The 18,032-nt window shown below is 44.4% G+C and overlaps 2 protein-coding genes across 4 annotated transcripts in view; one reads left to right on the plus strand and one right to left on the minus strand.

The window, feature by feature from the left end:
• Ppp2r3a (protein phosphatase 2 regulatory subunit B''alpha) overlaps positions 1 to 6,467 on the plus strand; it is an 88,375-nt gene extending 81,908 nt beyond the window's left edge. For 2 of the 3 annotated variants that reach the window (XM_070005467.1, XM_070005469.1), the window contains one exon: positions 1,120 to 3,602. In XM_070005467.1, the coding sequence (XP_069861568.1) occupies positions 1,120 to 1,246 (127 nt within the window). In that variant the 3' untranslated portion in view covers positions 1,247 to 3,602. Of the gene's footprint in view, positions 1 to 1,119; positions 3,603 to 4,537 lie in introns of those variants that run through there. The other variant, XM_070005468.1, reaches the window with a different exon arrangement.
• On the minus strand, positions 5,536 to 17,970 carry Msl2 (MSL complex subunit 2). The gene is made up of 2 exons (XM_070005470.1): positions 17,609 to 17,970; positions 5,536 to 8,884 (listed from the first exon to the last, which is right to left on the minus strand). Exons 1-2 carry the CDS (start codon positions 17,748 to 17,750, stop codon positions 7,293 to 7,295), a joined length of 1,734 nt encoding a protein of 577 aa, XP_069861571.1. The 5' UTR covers positions 17,751 to 17,970; the 3' UTR covers positions 5,536 to 7,292.
• Between the last annotated feature and the right edge of the window lie 62 nt (positions 17,971 to 18,032).

An 18,032-nucleotide genomic window follows, 5' to 3' on the forward strand; every position in this document is an offset into this window, starting at 1 on the left:
GGGGGGGGCGGGGGGGGGTGCATGACCTTTCCCTTAGTGAAAGCTTGCTGCAGCATATTTGCAACAAATTCTATTGTGGACTCGAGTTTTAAGAAACGGGGAGGGGCCGGGCATCGGTGGCTCATGCCTATCATCCTAGCTACTCAGAGGAGGCTGAGATCTGAGGATCCCAGTTCAAAGCCAGCCCAGGTAAGGAAAGTCCGTGAGACTCTTACCTCCAATAAACCACCAGGAAACCAGAAATGGCGCTATGGCTCAAGCGCTCACCTTGAGCCAAAGAGCATAGGGACAGCGCCCAAGCCCAGAGTTCAAGCCCCATGACCAATTAAAAAAAAAAGAAAGAAAGAAACGAGGAGGGCTGGGAAGGTGGCTCAGTGGTAGAGCACTTGCCTTGCATGCATGAGGCCCTGGGTTCAATTCCTCAGCACCACATAAGCAGAAAAAGTTGGAAGTGGTGCTGTGGCTCAAGTGGTAGAGCTCTGGGCCTTGAGCTGAAGAGCTGACGGACAGCGCACAGGCCCAGAGTTCAGGCCCCATGGCCAATTTAAAAAAAAAAAAAAAACACCAAAAAACCCCACAAAAAAACAGGAGGAAATGTGCTGTCTGCTCTAGAGTGCTAGCTCTGCCCTCCCGGGCAGCTCATGTGTTTCTAGCTGCCATTTATAAAGCAACTAATGGTACTTAAGCAGGATGGCTTGCCAAAATAACCGCTGCACAGCCATTAACTTAAAAAAAATTCTGTGGCTCACACCTATAATCCCAGCTTCTTGGGAGGCTGAGATCTGAGGATTATGGTTCAAAGCAGTAAAATCACTAAGACTAACCACCAAAAAGCTGGAAATGGCTCTGTGGCTCAAGTGGTAGAGTGCTCGCCTTGAACAAAGGTCAGGGACAGCACTCACAAAATTAGCAACCAACCAGGCACTGGTAACTCAAGGCCTATAATCCTAGACACTCTGGAGGCTGATAGCTGAACAGGAAAATTCATGCGACGGAGGTATGGCTCAAATGGTAGAGCACCTGCCAAGTAAGTCAGCCAATCCATCGAGAGGCCCTGAGTTCAAACTCCAATACAAAAGAAAAAAAACCCAGCAACTTACTTTTGCTTTGCTCTTTCAGCTCCTTTGAGGAATATGAAACAGATGAACCTGCCTCCCCCTCTGAATTTGGAAACAAAGGCAATAAAACAGGAACCTCAAATCTTTCAGAGAAATGTGGCAAGCTTCAGTCAGTGGATGAAGAGTAGCTGCCACTGTCACACGGAAGACGTAAATGCATTTCAAATACCTGTCCTTGTCAAGAGATGCTCCATAGTTGGCATATTGCTTTTTTAAAAAGGCTTTGATCCCTCCAAATGTGTTGTCTGCACTGCAGACTTCCAGGCTGATAACCTTTCACCTCAGGAGACTCCTTGAGCTTGCTCAGACTTCTTGCAGAGGCTTTCCTCAGAGGTGAACCAACCTAACGGCGATCATTACCTTCCAACGTCTGCACCCCTGAATGCACCACCGCTCTCTTGGGGACAGTGCTGAGCCCAGCAGAAACTGCCTTAATGTTGGCCAGCTTAGCTTCCCCAAAACCTCTCAGGGCTCCTATGGAGCCTAAAAGAAACCTTCATTTGCAGAAAACTTGAGTCAAAAAAAAAAAAAATAGATTCTGGAACTTGAAAAGTATTAAATGGGCCTCCAGAATTGACATATACCTAGTAATAAAAGCACTGCCAAAACATCTCAGAGACTTCTGTTAATTATGTGTACTGGAGTTCAAAGATCTTGAACTTAACCTGGTTTAATGTAATTTCACGATGACCTACCGATCTACTAGTCACTTTACATCCTCAGGTATTGTAAACCACTGGGCCTTCCAATCTGGCTGACAAGCGGTGGCAGCCTCCCCATCGTGACTGGATAAAAATCTCAAGAACAACAAAAATTCCTTGAAAATGAAGACTAGTATAGAATTTGGCTCATACTTGAAAACAGCAAGCCTTCTAACACATTTGTATAGAATTACTGAGTGATTTCTTAATCTATAAGTTCATTATCTTTTATTTTCTAGCAGGCCCACTTAAAGCCTTAAAAGGAATGGTGAGATACACTATGAAAAGAAAAAATTCTTCTAGATATACTGCTTTCTTCATGTCACCAAGATTAAAGTGGAAATAAACTCAAAATCTACTATTCCAGACACCACAGAAATGGAAGAAAAGTGATAACATGAGGTGGGGGGCGGGGGTGTGAAGCTCTTACTGTGATGGCAATTATGTTCACTTCAAAATGTATGCTTCCCAACAGGTCACAGTGCCACCAAATCCCATAATAGCCAGGGTAGGAAGAGGGATGCAAAGACTAAAAAAGGATGGACATTTCTAATACAAGAAGCCCTCACTGAATGACTTCAATAGTCATCTCTGTCAAGAGCCATCAACTTTTCTCCTAGTTACTTGTGGCCAGGCTTGAAAGTATCCTGACAGCCTCTCTGCCCTCCACCTTGGTTCCTTTGATCAATAATCAAACCTTGGGCTATGACAGACAGGAAATGAAGAACAGGATAATTTAAGAAATATATATCAACTAAAACATCTGAGCAACCCCAGGAATTCTGCCTATCAATATCCAAGCCAGATTCCTGGTGGGATTTTTATCTTCATTAGAACTAATCTTCCACTTAACAGTTCAGAAGATGGATTTTTAAGTGTTTTTCTGGACTTGGGCACAAGCCTATACTCTCAGCACTCAGCAGGCGTGAGGGCACTCTGATCCGGTCTCCAAATGGATCGTGACACATGAAATTTCCACCAGTTCCATCCCAGCTTCTACCAGGGAAGAAAAGCAACACTCTTTAGTGCCAGATGAAAACACACAAAGGTTAAAACTTTTTGAGAAATCAAATATGGTATGAATGTTTCGCTATCCATAGTGATTCAAATTATTTGATTCACCAAAAAGTAAAAAAACTCAAGTTTTATACTATTTAAATGAATGTAGGGCTGGGCTGCTTAGGCCTTACCTAGCCACTCTGCAGCCACATGTAACCTTTGTTTTCTTTGCTTGCCGTGCGGGCAGTGAAAGGCAGGGTACTGCACAGCCAGGCAACTGCTGCAGCCCCAGCCCTCATCTTACCTTGTGTCTCCTAACTGAAATTCTCTTGTCCACAGTTTGGTCAATAATTGAATTCTAAAAATCTGATCCCATTTAGAAGAGACATTTTCATTTTGGTTAGCTCAATAATTACAAGCATGTATTTCAGTACACTCCTTTCTTAAGCTGAATGCAATGAGTATAAATTCTGAGGACGAAGGTAATATATACTCCTTTCTGCCAAACTGCAAATTGCAAGCATTACAATACCCCTGGAGTCTTGATACAAGAGAAACTTGAGTTATCATGACCTTGCATAACATTAGTTGCCCAGGTAATCAAATAAAACTGTTTCCCCTCCATTTTATGTTACTATGTACTGTTTCAAAGTATTTTTTTTTAATAGATCTGTCCAACAAAATGTCATTTTCTCAGCTTTTGAAAATGTGTGTTTGGGTGGAGAAGGCTGCATGACTTGTTCTTTTTGCAAAACAATAAAAGTTGACAAATAGATGAATCTTATTCACTAATCACATAACTTTTGTTCAGTCACAAAATTTCATGTCTGAGTAATGCTGTAGACAAACGAGTTTCAAATAGAGTAACTCTTTGTGGTGGGAACACTATGAAGAAAAGTTTTGTTTTGGTTTTGTTTTAAATCTAGCATGGCTGGGCCCTGGTGGTTCATGCCTATAACCCTACACAGGAGACGGACTTCCGAGGATCACAGTTCAAAGCCAGCCCAGACAAGAAAGTCTGGGAGACTTATTTCCAGTGAACCACCAGAAAACTGGAAGTGGCACTGTGGTTCAAGTGGTAGAACTCTGGCCTTGAGCTGAAGAGCTGAGGGACAGCGCTCAGACCCTGAGTTCAAGACCCACAACTGCGCACGCGTGCACGCGCGCACACACACACAATCTAGCCTGTAATGCAATGCTAGGTGCTTAAGAGGCTGAAATCTGAGGATCACAGTTCAAAACGAGCCCAGGCAGGAAAGTCCATGACACTCTATCTCCAAATAACCACCAGAAAACCTGAAGTGACACTATGGCTCAAAGTGGTAGAGCATTAGCACTTTGGGAAAAGTTCAAGGAATAGTGCCCAGGGCAAGTTCAAGCCCCACAGCCAGCTAAAAAATAAAAAATCCAGAAGGATATTTCAACCTGAGAAGTGCTTTCCACTTAGGATAGGGTTGGCCAAGGTACAGAGGTGAGGGTTCACAGGCGTTAGAGGGGGGCACTAGCTTATCCGTCATGTGTTATGTTCAAAGAATGTGTATACTTGCATGTTATTTGGTACCTAAAATTTGTAAAGTAGTAGAAAAAGAAATTACTGTCCAAAGTACATAAAGACACTACCAGAATTTGAATTCAATGTTTCCTAAAGCACTTAGTTACCTATAGAATGTTCAAAGACAATTTTATTTCTCATGTTATGAAATTTCTACTTTTCTTCAGTAAGGTAACCGTGGAGTCATTTCAAGAAAACAACAAAAGGAAGTAAATGGAATTCCTCCCCAAGAACCATACTGCATCTCTACAGTACAGAAGAGCTGAGCTTAAGTTAACCAAAATGATAGAACTGTCAGCTGCAAAACTATTGCCTAAGGTAAAAGACAATTTGGTTATTTATGATCATAAGGACTGAAATAATGATAGTAGTAACATGATGGCAATGAGGACTGAGGACGACACTCAGGATGGGCTGTTCTAAGTGCTGTTCTGGTTTGGTTGTTCTGTGGCCTGATGAGGGGAAGTCCAGGACACCCAGTCAGTAGTAATCCCCTTGTCACTCATTGGTCAGAATTCCTTAACAACTCATGGCGTAAAGACAAACGTAAAAACCAATGCAATATAGTTCTTCTTCCCCAAGTTAGTACAGACCGTTTACAGCATGCTGTCCCAAACTCCTCAGTATTCTACAACATACAATTAGAAAACTATCATTTATTGATAGATTTAAGGTGTAATACAGGTTTTCAAAAGTGTGGCAGTGAGAATACCAGCATAAAAAAGAGAAACTTGTGCTAAAAACAACCTGAATTCATCATTGGCAATATTACATAACAATCAAGGTCCTCACATACTAATGATTTCCACTTTGCCTATATTGCCAACCTCCCATGCATCAAAAAAACACAAAACTAAGATTATCAAACCTGGGAAGCAATAAAGTACTCCATAATTTTAAAATCATAGTATTAGGAAAGTTTGGGAGATTTGCAAAATATATTCTAATCATCCATGTGTACAATTTCATTTCTAGTCATTTTTGCAGTGATCATTAGTGAATAAAGAACAGATTTACAAGTTTATATAGCAGGGCATCTGGGTTCAACACAAAACTGTTACAAACTTTAGGTAAATACATTTTTCATTAAGACACAGCTAACACTTAGAGGAATTAAATAAAATTCCAAAACTTGGAAAGCAAATAAAGACAAGACAACTAAGAAGCATTTTCCACCATTTACTCTTGTTATCAAAAATAGTTCAACTCTTCTTGCAAAACAAAAACAAAATAGTACATACGGGACACATACATCACATTTTTCTTCCTATGGCTTTAGCCCACCCCCACCCCACCAAAGAGACCAAAAGGAAAAAAAAAAAAACGCACACGCACGCGCACACCCACACACACACACACACACACAAAAAGACAACAAAACAACTCTACCTGACCACATTCACAGAAAATGACACCAGGATACACTACAAAACAGAAGAAGGTGTCATCTGCTCTGTGTCCAAAGGATTCTTCTCCATGTCTTGTACGAGGTGAGTAACCATCATTGAACATGCTGTGTGCCAAATCAAAACATAACTCCAACACTTGTCAGATCTGGAGACATAATAGGAACTGGGGTCTTCCCAGCAGTATGTTCTTACAGTAAGCACTGTCAAAGTAGCAACTCTTTAAAATCAAGGTTGTCTCTATACCTAGTCAGTCCTCGTCTACTTGGGCTGTGCTCTTCAAACAACTGACCAGATTTCCCTTCAACAGAATGTTTGTTTTCCCCTTAAAAATTAAAGGGAATTAGTACATTTAAACTGAAACAGTTTGTGCTTTACATGCAAAAAAGCATTCTAAAGAAAATCCTCCTAGCTTTAGACCTACCTAACTGCACAGGCTTCATAAAAAGGCATTTTATCAGGCCCCGATAAAGAAGCCAGCATAATGAATAGCACCCTAAAAAAAAAAAAAAAAAAAAAAAAAAAAAAGGAGCATATTCAAAATAAAGTCTGTGGCAAATAAACAGAAGAGAAGAGTGGCCAATGGCAATTAATAGAAATGCAAAAATATAGGTATGTTTGGGGCATTATTCCAAAAAAAATTTCAAAGAAATCCCAATTTCTAAATAAAACCTTTAAACTTAAAAAAAAATATTGTCATGTACTACTGTTTGAATTCAAATACCTTCAGAATAAATGCTCTTCACATCATTTGTCCAATTAGAACGTTGCTCAAAGTGAAGGAAGGATCTCAGAATTTTTCCCTAGAAATGAGTCAGACCTCGCAAGACAGGCGGTTCAAAGTTTTGTAGGAAAAATGGTTAAGGATCTGTAGTCTGACAATCTGTTCACATTTTTTTCAAGAGACAGATTTCTTAAACATTCTAATGAGGGGGAAATTTTCTTCCATAATACTGCTGATTTAAGAACTGCTACATACCAGTAGCTAATTTTCATGATCTTAGAAATGGTATTAAATAGTCAGCACAAAAGTTGAACTGGGCACATCAGCGTTTCAACAGAAGAAACGTCAGTGTGGCATGAGAGCTACACTTGAGTCTTCGGGATAAACTAGTGGCTACTTTTTCACAAAAAGAGTCTCACAATCTATATGGACTGACTCGATACCACTTCCTTACATTTAATCATAAACTTTGATTATGCACAAAGCATGACCAGAAACAATGAGGTTAATGTTATTCTCCTTGCCAAAGTTCATTCTGTATAAATCAGTTGCATCAGCATTTGTTCTTGAACTATGAGGTTCTGTAAGAACTAAGAACATAACAGTTGTAGGGTTACTCCTCCATTATCTGAAAACTATTTCCCCGACACTAACACATATAACTTATCAATGAAAACACTTGATACAAGTGATCTATATGCAGGAGCTCCGGCAAGTTAAACCAACAGAACCATAGCTGCCGTAAAACTGTAGCTATTTCCCTACCAGAGGTAGGTTTGAAGACCCACTGATTTAACAGTCGAATCTCATGTCTATAGCTTCATCCAAACTTTTATCATCATGCGTACTGGCAGCTAAAAACGTCGTTACTGGGGACCCTGTGACATTAATTACACTGGTGCTGGTACTAGCGTTACGCACAGCAATGCTAGTCACATTAATGCCCAAAGTGAGCCTGGTCTGCTCCAAGGCCTTTTCTGGCACAGCAAATGCCTCTAGCTTCTTCTCCCCATTGGCCATATAGGAGTTTTGGCAGCCTCGACATATACAATCTAAGCAGGCTTTCCGGTTAGAGTAGCAAGGGCAGCGCTGGCCACGGCATGTAAGAACACTTGGGTTCTGAGTAGCACGTCCACATTTACACCCTTTCTTCTCCTGGGGCTTTTTGTACACAGTCTTGGTGGGACTTCCTGGCAAAAAGTGATGACTAGGAAGCTTTTCCTTGACAGCTTTGTCTTTCTTTAGAATACCCGGCTTGGTTTTAGAGTGAGACTTCTTGGATCCATGTTCATGACTCTTCTTCATGCTTTTAGTAGATAAAAGGACAGTTTTGCTGATTTTGGGTGTGGTGCCTCCATTGGGAACAGTTGCTATGGGTTGGAGAGAGATTTTGCTCTCTCTCTTCACTGTCACAGGAGCAGATGCCCCCAGCGTTGGGCCTCGGATAATGGTAGAAATTGGAAGTGGCTGAACTTTTTCACTGTCGCTTTCCGACCTGGACCGTTTCCTATTTAATTTTGCTACCTTGGGAGTTGCTGCTGTACATGATAACCCATGAAGTGCTGGACTGGTGGACATAAAAACATTATGGCTAAGAGACTGGGAAGAAAGCTGCAAAAAAGGTCCATTGGATACAGTGGCTTCCAAGTTTGGCTGCAAATTAGGACAACAAACCTCTGTATTTGAAACAGTTTCTAAGCTGCGGAGTACTTCCTCCACACTCAGTAAGAGGGAGTCACCGGGTTTGATGTCTTCACTGAAACTGCAGATATCAATGCCGGTGGAGCATAGATCCGTGGCTACTGTGTCACACACAGGTGGCAGGCTGTCAGACAGGTCCTCCGTTTTTATGTCAACGGTATTACACACATCAATAGTATTTGAGTGTTCAGGTGAGGGGATATTTATACCAAACCGGTCTATCGAGAGCCCATTGTAAGTAGGCAAACCATTGATAACAGAACTGCCGATAGCAATGCTGAGGGTACTTTCAGACATTGGAGACAAACTAGCTTGAGGATTAGTCGTGACTTCTGAGGTTGAAGGTAAAGGGGAATGTGTCAAACACAAAGTAAAAGATGAATCTGAGGGTTTTTCTGTCTCCTCACAGAACAATGATCCATCATTGAGCAAAGCCAAAATATCAGAAGAGCAGTCTACTGCTTCAATTATATCCCGTGCCAGTGTGGTCTGTGTTATGTATTCACACAGTTTTTTGTAGCAGTTCACAAGGATGCTTAACTGCTTGTTTTCCTCAAATTGCTCATAGTCTTTGCACCAGCTACACGAAGGTTTCATCATCATTTTCTTTCCTTTACAGGTTTTGCAGACATAGTGTTGGCAGGTAGAGTTGGTAGGTGCAATAGGGTCTTGGAGCAGGTGTCCTAAAGGGATAAAGGGAAGCAAAGATTTTAGTAAAATTATTTCGTTTCCTATCATATACTGGGGTGAAGATGACATGAATCTATCCAGACCGAGATGAGTTAAAACTCACCAGGACCAAGTAACAATCCACCTTACACAAACTGGAGGAATATTTAATAGTACTCTGTGCCATATTCTCCCTCCTTTTATCTCAAACTAGAATCTTCAAAGGCTAAGAAGATCTGTTATGGAAAGCTTAAACTAGGTTCACAACTCTCGAGATCCAGTGCAATGTCACATTGCTACAACACATCAGTTTTGTGTTCACCAGTGGGAAAAGAGAGCCAATGAGACTTGGTCTTTGCCCTTACAAAAGTCTTTCCTCTTTAGTGCTGGGATATAGCTCAGTGGTAAAGTACTTGTGTAGCAAGCTTGACTCCAAGGGATCAAGCCCCAGCACTGAAAAAGAAAAGACAAAAAAAAGTCTTTCCTCTTTAACTCATGACTTAACTTGTATTTGGAATTATATGTTAACATGCCATTTTAGATACATGGTTATCTATTTCTTTTAATTTGATTAAGCCACACACTGGTGGCTCACACCTGTAATCGTAGCTACTCATGAGGCTGAGATCTGAGGGTCATAGTTCATTGACATTCGGAGTAGGAAAATCAGACTCCTATATCTCCAAAAAACCAGAAGTAGAGCTGTGGCTCAAAGTCGTAGAGCACTAGCCTTAAGCAAAAGAGCTCAGGGACAGCTCTTAAACCTGAAGTTCAAGCCCCATGATGGACCAAAAACAAAAACCAAAAATCTGGTTAGTTTTTGGTGTACCAAGGCCAGGACACAGTCCATGAGCTCTTTTGCTCAAGGCTGGTACTTTATACCACTTGAGACACAGTCCCAATTCTGTTTTTTTGGTGTTTTTTTTTTTTTTTTTTTTTTTTTTGCTAGTCTCCTGGACTCTCCTGCCTGACCTGGCTCTGAAACACAACCCTCAGCTCTCAGCTCCTGAGTAGCTATGATGACAGGCACTGGTGGCCAGCTTGATTAGGAAAAAAATACATTTTTTTTTTTTGGACCATTTTAGAGCTTGAATTCCCAAAGCTCTTTTGTAAGGCCAGTGCTCTACCACTTTAAGCCACAGCACCACTTCCTGTTTTCTAGTAGCTAATTGGAGATAGAGTCTCATGGGGACTTAATGCCTGGGCTGGCTTCGAACTATGATCCTCAGATCTTAGTCTCCTGGGAGCTAGGATTACAAGTGTGAGCGACCAGTACCCGGTAAAACTCCATTAAAAGAAAAGTTAGATGGGCTGGGAAGGTGGCTCAGTGGTAGAGTGCTTGTCTTGCATGCATGAGGCCCTGGGTTCGATTCCTCAGCACCATGAAAGCAGAAAAAGCCGCAAGTGGTGCTGTGGCTCAAGTGGTAGAGCACTAGCCTTGAGTTGAAGAGCTGAGGGACAGCGCCCAGGCTCAGAGTTAGTTCAGTCCCCATGACTGACAAATAAAAAAAAAAGATAGACACAAAAAGAACACTGTAAACAATACAGCAACATATAATCTAATACCTATTCACAAATTCTTTTTTGTGTTTTTGGTGACAGTCCTGGGGCTTGAACTCAGCGACTGGACTCTATCCTGGAGTTTAGTACTCCAGGCTAGTGCTGTAGCACTTGAGCTACAAAACCACTTCCAGCTTTTTGTAGTTAATTCAGAATAAATAGTCTCACAGTTTCCTTCCCAGGCTGACTTCAAACCAAGTAGCTGCGATTACAGGCCAGAGCGGCCAAGCATGCGCTGGCTCCTGCTCAGTATTTGAAAATTACTTTTCATAACTAGAACTTTAACCCACAGACACTGTATTTTGAAAAAGTGCAAATTAAGAATTTAGGGAAAGCCAGGCGGGTGGGCAAGTGGCTCACGCCTGTCATCCTAGCTACTCAGGAAGCTGAGATCTAAGGATCAAGTTCAAAGCCAGCCCAGACAGGAAAAGCAGTGAGAGTCTTATCTCAATAAACCACTCAGAAAAACAAAATAGTGCTGTGGCTCAGCTCAAGTGGTACAGTGCTCGCCTTGAGCTGAAGAGCTGAGGGACAGCACCCAGGCACAGAGTTCAAGCCCCATGACCTACCAGAAAAAAAAAAAATAAAGGGAATTTAAGGCAAGGCAGCTTTGCCCAGAGTTTAAGCCCCAGTACCAACATCAATAAGACAAAATAATAGGATTTTAAATTTTGTTTTTGGGGGGGGTCCGGTTGTGGGGCCTGAACTCTGGGCCTGGGCGCTGTCCCTCAGCTCTTCAGTTTGAGCCATAGCGCCACTTCCAGCTTTTTTTCTTTTTGCTTATGTGGTGCTGAGGAATCGAACCCAGGGCCTCAGGTATGCAAGGCAAGCGCTCTACCACTGACTGAGCCACCTTCCCAGCCCAGGATTTTAAATTTTTTGATTGCCTACTGGGAGAGACAGAAGCAAAATAGGAACAAACAATTCAAGTTTTACTAAGATTTCCATTCAAATTGCTAATACTTTATAAGTATTTAAACTTTTAAAGAACATCTACAAAGCAAGAGCAAAATGAAGATAACTGTAATTTTACATCAAATATGACAGTACAATCAGAGTAACTGCTTCAGATGACTTTATAATAATATACAAAAGTGACTCCCATCCTTTGTATCCTTATTTTTCTTGTTTTCAGTCATCACTGTTGGTGGTAGTATAAGTGTTGGTGTGTATTATAGGATTGATATTCTTGATACAGCTAAACATTTTTTTAAGTAGGAGGAAAAAGCTGTAAGACAGAAAAGGATGGAAGAAAAAAAATCCTGTATTTCACCAAATATTTTGCTTTACAAGTCACCTTCTAACTAAATGATTTGATACTCCTGTTTTAACAAGGGCTATTATGTGTGTTCCCAGCTTCACTTTTGGCCTTTGGTAGTTAATTGGAGAGAAGAAGCTCACAGGATTTCCTACCCAAGGCTGGATTCCAACAGTGATCTTCTGATCTCGGCCTCCAGAATAGCTAGGATTACAGGTATGAACCACTGACACCCAGCTGAACACTTATTTAAAAACAAGAGGGCTGGGAATGTGGCTCAGTGGTAGAGTGCTTGCCTTGCACGCATCAGGCTCTGGGTTCAATTCCTCAACACCACATAAGCAGAAAAGGCCAGAAGTGGCGCTGTGGCTCAAGTGGTAGAGCACTAGCCTTGAGCTGAAGAGCTGAGGGACAGCGCCCAGGCCCAGAGTTCAGGCCCCACAACAGACAAAAAAAAAAAAAGGTTAACCAAGTTACGTTAAAGCCCCTGAGTTTAACTTTTGTTTCTTAGGTTAATCTAGAACTATGGTCTAGCACTCGAGTGATAAATCAGTAATTTATTTAAGGTAGGCCTCAACAGTCAGTCATCATTAGAGTCGAGAAAAGCAAGCAAGCACTCACCACAGATTATTAAATGGATGATGTATAAACTACTCAGGTTCTCAAACTATTCATGAACCCTCATCAGGTCATTTCATATTCTAGTAAGAAGAAAAGGAGAGTGCTAATAACTGCATAGGGGAGACATTTATCAGGTATTTGCAGTTAAGAGCACCTTTGAGATATTCCCTTTTCTTATTTTAACAAAGCAGTGATAATCACTCGTGAAATTACCAATAAAACAATACAGGCTGGTCAAATTATGCACAATTACATACATCCAAAGCTGACCAATAAATCTAGATTAAAAAATACACCAAAATTGGGCCAGGCACCAGTGGCTCACACCTGTAAGCCTAGCTACTATGGAGGCTGAGATCTGAGGATCCAGGTTCAAAGCCAGCTGGAGCAGAGGAGTTCCCATGAGACTTGTTATTTCCAATTAACCATCAGAAAATCAGAAATGGAGCTGTGGTTCAAAGTGATAGAGCACTAGCCTTGAGCAAAAGACCTCAGGGACAGAGCCCAGGCCCTGAGTTCAAGTCCCACAGCCAACCAAAAAAAAAAAATTTTTTTCAAAGTGTACTACAGAACCAGGTTTACTTTTTACCTTCTTAATACTCATCCCAACATACAACAGCATCTTTAAAACTGATTACACCTATCAAGAAACATCATTTGCAGTTGCTGGCACTCACTCTTTTATACTAAAGTACTGTTTTTCACATGTTTAAGATGACCTCCAAATCTCTCCCGCCAAGCCCAACAATCAAAATACAGATTACAAAGCCTCAAAATCCAACTCAGCTCTGCTACAATGAAGAATCTGAGTTTGAAAGCTGGGCCCTGGTAGCTCACACCTGTAATCCTAGCTAGTCAGGAGGCTGAGATCTGAGGATTGGAGACTTATCTACAATTAATCACAGAAATAAAATGGTGTTGAGTGGTAAAGTGCTAGTCTTGAGCAAAATGAGTTTAGGAACAGTGTCCAGGCCCAGAGTTCAAGGCTCAGGACCAGGTGGGGAAAGAATCTGAGTTTTGGTTGGGGCTGATGACTCCTGCTTGCACGCCTGGCGATTCAGAGGAGACTGACAAAAGTACTAGCAAAAAGCTGGAAGGAGAGCTGTGGTGTGGTTCAGGTATCAGAGTCTCAGGCTTGGGCAGAAAAAAGTCAAGAGTAATGAGTGAAATGGTCAAACAAATGACACAGTATAAAACTAGTTCATGATTAGTATTCAAATCATATAAAAAGTTCCTTGCTATTGTTTTCTCAGACATGAGCAAAGAATTTCTGCTAAAGAGTGTCAGATTCTAGATCCTTAGTACTTCTGCATTCAGTGTGGGTCCTGAATGTTTTGTTTTACAAATGGCCAAATGAGAAAAATAAGGAAATTGAAACAGAAAGTCTTTCATAAAGCTCAATCTATTTAATTTTATAAAGAGACTATTTCTTATTCCCGGAGCATGTCCTTAATACTTTGATTATACTAAAATGTTCTCTTTTCAGTGGCATTAAGTATTACCCATCAACAAATAGGTCTAGAGTACAAAAGTGAGCAAGCATAGCAAGGCTCCCAACCCTGAGAGAACAACCCTCCTCACAGTGGGATTTACCCACTGGCCACAATATGAAATGATAAGGTTTTCTGAGTACTACTTAAATGTGAAAAAGCCAGGCGCTGGTGGCTCCCGCCTGTCATCCTAGCTACTCAGGAGGCTGAGATCTGAGGATCACAGTTCAAAGCCAGCCTGAAACTGGAAAGCCCCTGAGACTCTTATCTCCAAGGAGCCACCAGAAAACCAGTAGTGGCACTGTGGCTCAAGTGGTAGAGCGCTTGCCTTGAGCTGAAGAGCTGAGGGACAGCGCCCAGGCCCAGAGTTCAAGCCCACAACCAACCAAAAAATAAAGTTGGCCACCATATGTCATCCTATGTCCTTGGAAAATATGAAATTTACAGCCCATTACTATTTTTTTTTTTGTCAGTCCTGGTGGAGCTTGAACTCTGGGCCTGGGTACTGTCCCTCAGCTATTCAGCTCAAGGGTAGCACTCTTACCACTTGAGCCACAGCACCACTTCTGGCTTTTTCTGCTTATGTGGTGCTGAGGAATTGAACCCAGGGCCTCATGCATGCAAGGCGAACACTCTACCACTGAGCCACCTTCCCAGCCCCCATTTTATTAAAAAAAAAAATTTTGTCAGTCATGAGGCTTGAACTCAAGGCCTGAGCGCTGTCCCTCAACCATTTTGCTCAAGGGTAGCACTTTGAGCCACAGTGTCATTTCCGGTTTTCTGGTGGCTCATTGGAGATAAGACTCATGGTCTTTCCTGCCTGGGCTGGCTTCTGTGAAAGCCTAAAGGCCTGATGTTCAAACCTTCATTAACAGCAAAAAAACAACAAAAAAAAAAACAGAAAACATTTATGTATATTTCAGCAGTGATCTGACCATAAATATTTACAAATCTCTAACCCTATCTTCAAGAGTAATTTCTAGTTCCAACAGGTTTTGAGCCTGTATCATTTGATGATTGAGAATCTCAATGAAAACCTAAAACCACTAGAGTATAATTTATCAACTCTTATGCCATCGAAAGAAAAGCCATTCTTCTTTCTGATAGTCTGATAGAACAGGACCAAACACCTGACACTTAAAACAGTAGACAAAATTCACTGTTCCAGCAGTGTCTCTGTGGCCTAGAAAGAACAGTTATTCTCTGGAGCACTGCTATCCAATTCACTGGAAGCTTCAAAAGGTTTAAATATACAAAGCAACTGAAAACACACAGAACAATGACAACAAAACCTGTAATTCTAGTGAATAATCTAGGCTGACAATAATTGACCTGACAATGCAGACTCTCCCTCACCTCCTCCTACTCTACTCTTGTGGAAGGTGGGACGGGAAGTACCCGGTGTGTGCTAGCCAGCGAGTCTGCAGATCTGCTCGTTTGTTTTCCAAGTTACTTAAAACACAAATGGGGGTGGGGGGGATGTGCTTACAGCAGAAAAAGAAAACTGTGGCAAAAGTTAAAAGCAACGTTTGTGCCAGTGGAAAGAAAAGCTAAGCCTTAACCCTAACTTGAAGCAAAGCATGTAAGGCTGCCTCCTTCCCTCATGTTCCCACCACCTCCCTCCCCCACGTGTCAGAAACAGGGAGGGCCATGCAGGAGGAGCACAAAAAACAAAATGAGTTATAGAATTTCCCCTAAAAGTTTATTTAAAATCTGGATACACAAGAAGAATCCTAGTTTTTAAAAGTGCATTGGCAGAAATTCCTTACGAACAACAGGTTCTAGAGGTTCAGAGAACCAGTGAACTTTTTTGCTCAACTGAGCCAAAAAAAAAAGTGCACCAAAGAGTTGATGAATTAAAGCATACATATATGCAAGGTAGAAGAAACTTCAAGGAATAAAAAGAAAAAGAAGAGGAAGGTATAAAACGTGAAAAGATGAAAACAAGCAATTTGGCTGTGGAAGAAAAAAATATGTATGAGTACCATGATAACAAAACTGAAAAGATATGGCTGGGGTCAAACATTAGAGACCTGTTGCACAATAGAATGAAGCTAATTTTTACGATTGTCATTTTCGTGAAATAAGACTGCCCACACATGCATTAATATGAATTTATATGCTGTTCAGCTAGAACTGTCCCTGGTACAGAGCCAATTAAATGATTGAGCTGAATTCAAACAAATGATATGCTTTCATAATATGCTTTCCCACACTTGGTGGGGACCCAATCTGTGTGTGTGCACACACGCGCGCGTGCGTGCGCTCCTCCTGAGGCTAAACTCAAGATCGAGGCTCTGTCCCTGAGCTGCTTTTGCTCAATACTAGTGCTCTACCACCTGACAGTTCCACTTCCGGTATTTTTGGCGGGTAATTGGAGATAAGAGTCTGGTGGAGTTTCCTGCCTGGACTGGATTCCAGCCAAGATCCTCACATCTCTGCCTCCTGGTAGCTAGGGTTACAAGCAGAGCCACCAACGCCTAGGAGGAGAGGGGATAAATCAGGGAAATGCCCTTTCTGTGGCCAAGACGGGTTTTAAGGTGGCTGTCGTTACGCTTATTAACTTTCCTTTTAACCTGGGCCTCCTTATTATGTAGCCCAGCTTCAGACCTTCCCAAGTGCTGACGTTAGCTCCTCGTTGTTTTTTTTTTAATCCAGGCTGGAATTTTGGAAAGAGTTCAAACAGACCCTCACAACTGAGCCTGTCCTTAACAACTTCCAACCCTACGTGGCGTGGTGACAAGGTCAGGACCGTGAGTTCAAAGCTAGTCTCAGGCTGCACAGTAACTCCCACAACTGAGAAACACGAAAATTAAATCCCGGGCATGCGCACACCGTCCAAAACACGGCCTTTTCCCCAGACGCTAAACCCGCTTGCTCGGTGAGCAGGGAATCCAACCCCAGGTGTCACCCGCGAGCAAGACAGACAGACAGACAGGCTGCCGGCCCCCCAACACGAAACAGCTGGGGAAGCCAGCGCCACCTCCCCAGGCGCGCGGTGGGCGGGGGCCGGGCGCGGGCCGCTCCGCGCAGCGCCTGGGGAGCCGGGGAGGCGCCCGCGAGGCCGGGCTCGGGCCGCGGCTTCACCTTCACACACCGGGGAGCCAGGGCCCCGGGCGGCCCCGCGCCGCCCCGGACAGGCGCCGGCCCCACGCTGCTCGCTCACACGGGAGCCGGGACCTGCGCGCGGCCAATCACAGCCGGGCGCGTGGCCGCACCCCGGCCTCCCGGGACCCCGGCCCGCACCCCGGCCTTTCACCCCGGCCTCCCCCTCCCCCCGCCGGCCCGCACCGCAGCCTCCCCCCGGCGCTGCGCCGCCCGGGCGGGCCCGAGGCCGGACGGGACCTGGCGAGACGGGGCTCGGAGCCCCGGGCCTCCTCCCGGAGCCGCGCGCTCTCCGCGCTGGGCGGGCCGCCCGCGCTCGCTGCCGGTCTGTGCCGCGGCCCCGGCCCCGGCCCGGCGGGACCCCTCACCGCTCCGCCCGCCACGTGCTCTTGGCCGGGCGCCCGAGACCGGGGGGCGGCGGTTCGAAGCCAGCCCGGCGTCCGGGAGGCTCCGCTCGCCAGCCAACCCCTCGGAAGGGGGGCCGGAAGTGACGCCGCGGCGCAGCGCCCGCCCGGAGCCAAAGCCGCCGGGTGTCAGCGCCCGGGCCCCGAGTTCAAAGCCGGGCCTGGCCCCAAAGTCAACACACGCACCCAGCCAAACCGCGCCGCCGCCTGGAGCCGCGGGGCCGGGGGGGGGGGGGGTGCCGGAACCCGGACGGCCCGAGCCCGCCGCCCGCTCAGGAACCGGGGGGGGGGGGTGCTCACCGCAGACGCAGCACGAGAGGGACTGTCGGAAGTAAGGCAGGAGCCGGTTAATCTCGGTGAAGGCGTTGGGGTCCCCGGGGTCGTAGTTGAGCACGAGGCGGCTCGCGGAAATGTAGAGAGCAGTGGCATTCACCGGGTTCATTGCAGACGCTGCGGCTCCGAGCGCTCCCGGCGGAGAAGAAATCCCGGGTCCAGCTTCGGGACAATGGCCGACGGGGCGCGGCGCGGCCCGGGGACGCCGGCGACCCACCGCCACCGGAGCCCGCGCGAGGGAGTGGAGCGGGGACGGCCCTCCCGCACATGGGCCCCCCGGCGCCCTTCCTCCGTCCCTGAGGCTGGCGGATCCGAGAGCGCAGCGCCAGAGGAAGGGAGGTGGGGCGGGGGTGGGGGCAGCGCGCGGCGGCCGCGTCCGCGCGGGGCGGCC

The sequence above is a fragment of the Dipodomys merriami genome, unplaced genomic scaffold, assembly GCF_024711535.1.
Source record: "Dipodomys merriami isolate MVZ:Mamm:240054 unplaced genomic scaffold, mDipMer1.0.p SCAF_68, whole genome shotgun sequence".
NCBI classification, from domain to species: domain Eukaryota; kingdom Metazoa; phylum Chordata; class Mammalia; order Rodentia; family Heteromyidae; genus Dipodomys; species Dipodomys merriami.

Coding starts and splice junctions, on each gene's coding strand:
- Msl2 (XM_070005470.1), bottom strand. CDS start 17,750: ATGAACCCGGTGAATGCCACTGCTCTCTACATTTCCGCGAGCCGCCTC. Junction 8,885..17,608: donor CCTCTCGTGCTGCGTCTGCG/GTGAGCACCCCC, acceptor TTATCCCTTTAG/GACACCTGCTCCAAGACCCT.